Raw genomic sequence first — 9,463 nt, forward strand, 5'->3', positions numbered from 1 at the left:
CTGAACATATAAACGAGGAAACATTTACTTTCCTGAAATTTTGCGAAAGGGGAAATTAAAAGATGTACCTAGACCTACCCAGTGACCCATAAAATTGGAACTTCAAAACGATACACTCTTCAAAGAGGATAATTGTCTTGAAAAGATCTAAATATTCAGAAAATTGTAATTGAATCGTTTGAATGTTTGAAAGGAGCTCAACAAATTTGCAGAGTTGTTTGATCAGTCTTAGGGTAGAATTACCTATTAAGATTCTAAATTCTCTTCTTTGAAGGGTTGACCACGCATAGAAACTTTGATTTATTGAGCAAGTAAATGTTACCTAACACTTTTCTCAATTTGTTCCCTGTAAGCATTTTAATACTGCATACAACCATTGAATAAAGAATCTGAATTATTCAATGATACAACACAGCTACCTAAAGTGAAATTCTGTATCACGAGAACAATAAAATCCTCCCCCAAAAGGTCACGTGATTTAAAAAATGCTTTCTGGTCGGTCTGTGCTAATTTTGGCGCGCACCAGCGTCCAAACGCGCGTCGAGACGCTTCTTACGGACCGTGCTGATGTTTAACGCGCTTGTAGGTTAAAGTTGTGTATTTGTTTTTATTTGTCCATTTTCTACCATAAGGTGAGCGCTTAAAATTAGATTCTAACCAGTGAAAATGCTTTGATTTCACGCAATCATATGCATGAAATTTACCTTTTTAACACAACTTTTCGAGATTAACGCCTGAATTATGTTTTTGGCACACGCGTGCACGTTTTGCCAACGATCGGAAGAATTATACTTGTGCAATTTCAAGGGCGTTGTGGACGAAAAAACATAGCTTCTAATTTTGATCGTGTGTAAATTAAACAAATTGTATCTTACATGACGTTTCAGGTTTGTATCTTTAAGCAAATTACAGTAGAGGTTCAATCTATAACTAGTTTCGAATATATTTCTGTTTTGTAATTTATTTTTACTGTGTTTTAATGTGCAACGCACCCGTTTATGCCCGACTTATAACTAAAAATATAACTTTAATGCATTGCCCTACTGACTGCAATTTTTAGTAATAATCCATCTGTATTACAGCTAACGTAATGATTCGAGTGGACGAGGACGATCCCGTCGGAGGTATGTAAATTCATTAAGTAAATACCTGTAGAACTGCCAAAAGTTAAGCAATATTTACTGAGAGACGTGTATAAAGGATAACTACGTATTATGTATAAAGGTAACGTTCCTTGTTGCTAAATAGTAGGTAACAAACAAACTATTCTATCCTGCGAATGGAATTTTTGCCACTGGTTTCGTTAAGTAACGTGCAAGTATCCTGACTCACCCAGCGTTATTTTTGGCAAATTCCGTAAAACAAGGCGTCGATAGGCTTCGTGCATACTTTACGAAAGCGCCGTTTGTCTTTGTTAGCAATCTGCTAGCAGTAACACGCTCCAGAATTGTTTATGGCTTCTTGTTCAGATACCGAAAAGTTAAAAGGTAATAAGTACTTAAATTAAATTATCACAAATGTTACCTACTCATTTCAAAGAATTACAACGAAAAAACAACCCCTTCAAACAAGAATAGAACGAGATTGAATTATCTCAATTTCGAAATATGTCACTACTTCCAAATTCATCCTTGTACATTAATTAAACCTCACTAGGTACCTATTGTGAATTTTGTTTTTTGGATAATGAGATGAATAATGTCTCAACGCATGGTAGTCTGAATCATATCGTTTCCCTATTTGCACTACCACTTGTTTGTAACCTTCTGTATTTACTAGTTTGAGATGACAGGAAACGTGCAAAGAGTTTGGTATAGTTGCTCTTGAAGACAGTATTGCTCTGTAGACACTATCTCCTATTTTATCATTGTATGGGTTTCCTGTTCTTGTTCGAATCAAAGTTCCAAGGTTCAACACCATTATTCTAATCCAGATATATTATTTTGTTTCAAAGTTTAAGCTCCCTAAGTGAGGTCTTACGATTAAGACTGTAAAGTTCAAGTTTCAAGGCTCAAGCTTGAATTTTAAAAAATATTTTCGAGGTAAGTATATCTGAGAATTAAGATTCGAGACTGCCAAACCAAAATTTAAGGATCAATATACAATATTCAGCATACGAACCTTTTAGTCTTGGAGCATTCAAGTTTTAAAGTTAAAGCTTCAACATTAAGCTTTAACACTCAAGTGCCAATTAAATAGTCAAGGCCAATGACACTTCTTCTGCATATTTCTTTCCGCAGAGCTTCCCTTCAGATTCTAACGACACGCATTTGTCCCAATTTTCGTACCTTCAATAAGGGTAGGAAGCCCGCAGATCGTTATTTCGAAAATGTTGGGTCCAAAATTCAAAATTTGGGACATTGAGTTCTTTATGACAAATACGAGATGGTTCTGAGGGGCTTCTACATAGCTTGAACAGCAGGCCATTCTCACGTATGACTATAATTCCAAGTAATAGGTTTGTTCTTATCTTTTTCCACCTAATTGCCTATTTCCCTTTTCACTTGGAATTCTTGCACATCAATAAGAGATGGATTTAGTTAATTTCCAGTTTGCCAAATTATACAGAATGATCGATAAAATAGCAGCGTTTCCGGTCTTTCATCGACACTCTGAGATCAAAGAGTTTACACCGTCAAAATAAGAAAAATAAAGGAACTAATTCATGTATTACCAATTCCTTGGGAATTATGTGTAGGGGACTTTCCCCTAATCAACGGTGCGTTAGATCGAATTTAGGACATGTTCCGGCGCTTGCGAGGCGATCTTGATGGAGTGCAGCATTCGATCCTCTCCACTCACCCAACCCCATCGTTGTGGATCGTGGTTGTTGTTCGCAAGCAATTGCTGGATCCGGAAGTACAACCTGCGAGAGTTTTACCCAGACGCACCTTTAGTCGGAATATGATCGTCCCAATATTGAACGAAAAGTTACATGTACCTACATTATAAAAGCAGTTTTATTCTAAAACCCTGAAGCATTTATGCAAAATGATTTGTGAATGACAAGGTCAAATTGAATTGAATATCTGACTTACATAATTTCAAAACTTTAAAAAAAGGTTTTGTTTTGTAAAGTCAAATCAAAATCAAAAATTCTCTTTTCCAGTACTCGTGAAAGCATGCAGCGAGGCCAGCAATGCCATCATTATCGTCGTCTCTATTGAAACCCTGAAAATTTTACTTGTCGTTAACATTTCGAATCCGTTCCGAGTGTAACCATAAAATAATGCATAAAATCTAAAACTATACGTTTAAATTTAAGTTATGGAGGATTCTACTCTCCCTTAAAAATTAAATTAAGGCACCTGAATAATCTATTTTCAATATTGGAAGGACGCTTGAAAAGTTTCTTGTTGGAAAATTTGTCAAAAGCCACAATTATACGAAGTAAACCGGAGATAAATTTCATAATCGTTGGATATGTATATAAAATCTTTTTGGCCGTATTAGCTAAAAATTGCACTATTCCGCAAAATTACATTATTGATACAAAAATTAGGATTAATATTTATCCTGCTAAATAGAAATAGAACAAAATCGACCGACCGACGAGTCGAGTCGAGTCGAGTTTTGCAGTTATTTGAGTTTTTCGAAATGTTGCGCGAAACAAAAACTACCCAAGTAATTTGGATTCCCCTTGATTTTTAAAGAAACTGTATTTTTTTATATAACTATCTCTTTGAATAAGAAAATATAGCCATTGTAAATTTTCAAAGGCCGGCGCTGTATATGTTGTACAGGGCCGCAATTAATACAAAAAGCCGAAGAAATTAGAATAATTTAAAAACTGTTCAGTGTTCGGTATAGGTGTGAGTCGACCAGACTCCAAATTTAACGTACATACACTAGGGCGCTTTATTTTTTTTTCATCACGATTTTACCGTCAACTCTCCACTGCCGTCGCCTGCATCCACTAATAATTGGCACGCAGCGATTTTACGATTCTCTTCTAGCTTTGAATATAAATTATATATTTAAAGCTTCTAGTTAATATTCATGAAATGAAACTTTTTCGAGCTTTCGAAGATGTTTTAAATTTTTTCTCTTTTACTTTCGTTATTCGTTATCATCAAACCTACTAAGTACTACTTTGAAAAAAGTTCGAAACGAGATCCATCTGTTCGATATCAGTAAATTAAATTCCTAGGAAACTTTTTACTTTCTCTACTACCAGCACAGCCGTCACCAAAACTGAGTATCCATTCTGCTACAAAGAATACATAGCGCTTCAACGGCCAATTCCCAATTGAAAGATATCCCTTGGTTTATTTGGAAAAAAATGCTTGCTTTGGTCTCTCCTACCTCCGTGTTTTTGTACAATATATATGATAATGTAAGAATAATCATAAGTATCAACAAATAATTTGGTCTTAAATCAAATCCTGAGTATTTAGTTTTCTGGTATTGTAAGCCTTAATTACATTAGAAAAGAAAATTCAAAAATTTAATGGTAGGTACATATTGGCAATTTAGTGTCCGACGTTATTTCTTCTGATAACTTTTGTAACGGGCGATCAAAAATGAGTGGCGGTCGAGTCGCCTTTGGAAGCTCAAGTTAAGTACGATTTCCCATGTAAACAAAAATTCCAAAGGTGACTCGACAGCAACTCATTTTTTTGATCGTATAGTAGTTTTGCTTTGGGGATTACCTACCTCTGTTTTTTGTGTGCTAGTTTGAGGTTACGCTCAACACTATATTTAGTATTTACCATGTTTTATCCGACGTGAAGTACCCCGACAAATGTTTGGAACAGTAAACCCAAAGCAGTTATAAAATGTGCTTGTCAGCCTCGTACACTGACCTCTTGGAATGACTAAAATGTTTGTGATTGCCCATTTACTCTTAAAATTAATTGAAATAAAAAACCCTCACATTTAACATGAAGGCCTTCTGTTGCTTGCATATAAAAGACTTGGCAACAGTCCAACGCCACATTGAAACTACCTACATATATATGTAAATGGCATATATAGGTATGTAAATATTATGTAGTACGTACGTTCCTAAATCTTTCACTGGGGTGATAACTCGTTCGTTTATGTAGCACCTACTACATTACTTTGGTGAACGCATTGATTCCCCATATGTGATGGTTTTGTCCTTTCGTCTAACTCGAGAACGAAGAAAAACAGCGATATCAAAACTTCGCCAATCGAAGTGCTATTAAATATGCCAATGCAAGCTGTTCAAAAAATTACCCTACTGAAAATTTTGTTTATGGCCCTTGTCCATTCTCAATGTAACACGTACTTTGCTTACTAACAAGTCTTTTTAGGGAACCCTTAATATTTGTAATGCAAGCACTTGTAGTATCCAACTCTGCGACCTTAAAAGATCCATCAATAAACACATTCATCCTATTGTGAATATGCCGGTTTGGATTGTATTAAAAAGGCAAAAGTACAAAATGAAATACTCCCCGCGGACAGTAGAATGACTATTGTAATACCGAATTTGTTCAATTTGCGATATACCTACTCTTGCTTTTAATAGCACAAACTGTGCAAAAACCATAGTAACAGCTATGCATATCTCTCCAAAATACTGAAATTGTTATTATGAGTTGAAAATGACACCAAAGTACTTATGCAATGAAGTTTATGTTCAGAAATTTTCATTCACAACACTCATTTTAAATGAATATTTATTGACAGTATGTAAGTACGGTGTTCCGATATCAGACAAGTAATTTTTATATGTTAAAGTTGTCACTCGAATTTTGATCGTAAGCCAAAGTAAATAACCAATTTTAAAATTGTCAATGAAATATTTCAACAGCTATTTCAGTAATCGGATTACTAATGATAACGTTTTCATAGTTAGTGTTTACCATAATTATAACATAAGCAAAAATTGTATGGTCTATTGTATAAAATCTTTCACAGCAACGAATGAATTTTCTCACTCGTTTACGTTTCTTGAAATGAGTAAATTCGTGAATGAAAATTCACCTTCATCTAATTACATAGTAGTTAGATGTAATTTATGCTCTACCCAATTAACGGAATTTTTGAATGTCAGTAGCAAATAATGCCAAAACGAAATTTTAAACATCTGCCATTTGTAACACATACCCATTCTTCGAGCCGTCTCTATACCTAGATATAGATTGTGATCGAATTTTAAAAACGAGAAAATTATACAATGCCATAGAGTGAAATGCTTTTGTTTTATGAAAAGTAATATGGTTTATTATTAACCTTGTCACAAAAAAAGAAACAATTGGCACGTTTGCCATGAATATGTATGTTGGGAAGTGTATCATTTATTTTAAATCAAAATCTAAATGTGTATATTACAAGCTGTGATAAGGAAGTGAGTCGCAATCGCTGAATATTGATGGTTGGAGTATTTTTGCAAGCATTTGGTTTCTTATTTGCAATTAAAATAATCGATGAACTACAACCCAAATAGGCGATTCAACATATATGTATTTTAGCAATTTGGGCTTCGAGCGTGAAAGAAAATAAAGTTAGAAATCTGAATACCTCATTCAGCTGCAGAATCAGTTTAATCATTGAATAAAAATAGTGTTTTTATTCAATGGTTTAATGTTCCTATTTTTTTCGAATTAGGTATATTCCCAATATATCGGTTACATTTGAGTTTGTTTCAGAAGTCGAACTGAGCTTTCCATACAGAGACGTACGTATTAAAAAAGGCGAGGACCCCAAGGATTATTATGATTTAATTAACGAAATTGGAAGGTTAACTATTTTTCACTTATCTTGCATTGTTGGTCTCTATACAACCTATTTTAGGGGAAAATTTGGAACAGTATTTAAATGTAAGGAAAAACGCACCGGTTTGGACTTGGCGGCTAAATTTATTGGAATTTCAAAAAAGGAAGATAGAAGAAATGTGGAACGAGAGGTTGACATTATGAAGTGCCTGCAACATCCACGACTACTTCAAATTTACGACGCGTTCGAAAACGGAAAAATGATGAGTGTAATTTTAGAGTTGTGGGTAACATCTTAACTTATACTTCTCAGTGTGAATCGTTTTAAATTGTAGAATCGAGGGCGGAGAACTATTTGAAAGAGTCATAGATGAAGATTTCGTGCTGACAGAGAAGAGTTGCACAGCCTTTATGCGTCAAATTTGTGAAGGAGTGGCTTTTATTCATAAACAGCGCATATTACACTTGGACATGAAAGTAGGTATAACATTTCAAGAAAAAGCATTTTTTCTACACTCACTTACATTACAGCCCGAAAACATTTTGTGCCTCACAAAAACAGGAAATAGAATAAAAATCATAGATTTTGGATTGGCCAGAAAATATGATCCCGACAAGAAATTGCAGGTTTTATTTGGAACTCCTGAGTTTGTTGCGCCAGAAGTAGTTAATTTTGACACTATCGGCTATGGTACAGATATGTGGTCGGTCGGCGTAATTTGCTATGTACTGTCAGTATAACCATTTGTATTTACAATTTAAATTACATTTGTCTTGGCAGATTGTCTGGATTATCACCGTTTATGGGACATACAGATGTTGAAACAATGGCGAACGTTACTATTGGTAAATACGATTTTGATGACGAGGCCTTCCGAAACATTTCCGAGAATGCCAAGGACTTCATAGCCAAACTTCTTTTGAAAGACATGACGTAAGTAGCATGGTGCTTCTATTGACCAATAAAGCGATACTAACTCACATGGCACTAGAAAGTTTGCACATAATTCGCAAATCCGCTTATAAAAGATCATTATGGCAAAGACCCAATTATAGTAATAACTTACCTGTAAAACTAACACGTTGATGTAATAATATCTTCAATGGGGATTTGTCAGTGTGTATTTAAATGCAGCCTATCCTGATTAACATTAACTAACAACTAATTGGGTCTTTGTCGCTTTTTCAGTTTACGAATGTCAGCGGAAGACTGTTTAAAACACGTGTGGTTATTGCGACGATCTTCGCCAAATTCTTCGTATATGGAAGTAGCAAAAGACAACTTAAAGCAGTTTGTTGAACGTTGGAATGAACATCCCAATTCCCCTTACGTCTTTGAATCCTCTTCACATATCATAGCACCTTGCCACTACAAACTACAATTATCTGAGTCGCTGCACTCATTAGAAGGAATGTCTCCATCTCCTTGCGGCTCTCTCGGATCATCGGTAGGGTCCGACGATGGATTTCCACACAATTTGACTATAAATAATGACGACTTATTAGCAATACCGCAAACGGACTATTTTAGAAGGGCTTCGGATAGTACTGGAATCGTGAAGGGGAATGATATTACTGAACGTTTAAATTTGGCAGACGAAATCCGTAAGCTGACTGATAAGTTGTTTCAGCTATCAACCATGCCAGAATTTAATAGTGATCGTGAGATCAAATCTACGACTGTATCGTCAACAAAGGTCAGTGGTAAATACGAAGTGGAATCGGATCGGAAGATGCACGCAACCATTCCCAGTCCGGCCATAGCGATAAATTCCCCAAATCTCTCACAAAAAACCCACAATACGAAAGGCGAGTTTCCTTGGAGAAGGCCGAAATTTCGCGTATCAACAAGCAGTAGAGATGTACCTTTATATCAAACAAATCAAACAAGCTCCTTTAAAAGTAGCTTCGACTCAGACTTTTCTTGCTTCATGAGTACTAAGTCGTCTCTTTCTGATGAAAGTTCGAATTCCATTGAAACTACCGTTAATGGTACCAAAGACATGCTTTTAAAATTGTTGGAGCAATGGGACGGACCACAGGTACCTTCTCGACCAATTCCTCGGCACGGTTCCGTTTCCAACGAATGGAGCGAAAACGATAATCTAGGACAAAAGACTATTAGTTCCCTAAATATGTTTTTTCAATCACGTTCCATAAATAAAAATACTCACCCATTTATGAAACCTAATGGTTTTAAGTAACGCATTTATTACTTGAATCTTTCACGTATACTATCCATATTATACTTACTGTCTATTTATCATTTTTGCATTTTTATGGCTGTTTGTTTTTTGTTGCTAATAAAATAATATAGGGACCATTCTTTATATTCCTTTTTTCTTTTAAACCTCTTGCGTAAATTGTGTAGAGAATAAGATTAATATATTTTCTTAGCTATTTTTAAGTCATAATGTATTTATTTTAACAATTTTAGCTCTAGAATGACCGCGTTACAATGCTTGGAGCAAAAATGGTTACACAGTTCAACTGAACAGTCAGAAATGGTGTTGAGTACAAAGAAATTAAAACGATATGTAATTAAAAAACGATGGATAAAAGTTGTAAATACAATAATTGCTCTTCAAAGAATGGGAGCAAAGATAGATGCAGACCTTGTATGAAAGTTGTGTATTTACACTACGGTCTACGAGTATAGCATAGCTTTATTTGTTTAAATACAGCCTAAGTGTTTTTGTTTATAATAAGCTACTACGGATATTGATCAAATGTCTTAACGTTTTCGCTCAATCAATTAATCAATAGGTATGTATCAT

The 9,463-nt window shown here is 34.9% G+C and overlaps 1 protein-coding gene across 3 annotated transcripts; it reads left to right on the forward strand.

Annotated features, from left to right (window-relative positions):
- Positions 1-497: 497 nt before the first annotated feature.
- LOC116182475 (myosin light chain kinase, smooth muscle) lies at positions 498-9,260 on the forward strand. Of its 3 annotated transcripts, none has more exons than XM_031503009.1 (8): positions 498-632; positions 1,083-1,124; positions 6,621-6,711; positions 6,766-6,969; positions 7,022-7,163; positions 7,218-7,417; positions 7,468-7,620; positions 7,876-9,260. In XM_031503009.1, the coding sequence occupies exons 2-8, from the start codon at positions 1,091-1,093 to the stop codon at positions 8,888-8,890; spliced, it is 1,839 nt and encodes a 612-aa protein (XP_031358869.1). In that variant the 5' UTR covers positions 498-632; positions 1,083-1,090; the 3' UTR covers positions 8,891-9,260. The 3 variants fall into 3 exon arrangements, with proteins under 3 accessions (XP_031358869.1, XP_031358870.1, XP_031358872.1); XM_031503010.1 differs by lacking the exon at positions 498-632 and adding an exon at positions 739-887; XM_031503012.1 differs by lacking the exons at positions 498-632; positions 1,083-1,124 and adding an exon at positions 6,363-6,475.
- The last annotated feature ends 203 nt before the right edge of the window (positions 9,261-9,463 follow it).

Source organism: Photinus pyralis, unplaced genomic scaffold, assembly GCF_008802855.1.
Source record: "Photinus pyralis isolate 1611_PpyrPB1 unplaced genomic scaffold, Ppyr1.3 Ppyr1.4_unclustered_Scaffold5481, whole genome shotgun sequence".
In the NCBI taxonomy this organism is placed as follows: Eukaryota; Metazoa; Arthropoda; class Insecta; order Coleoptera; family Lampyridae; genus Photinus; species Photinus pyralis.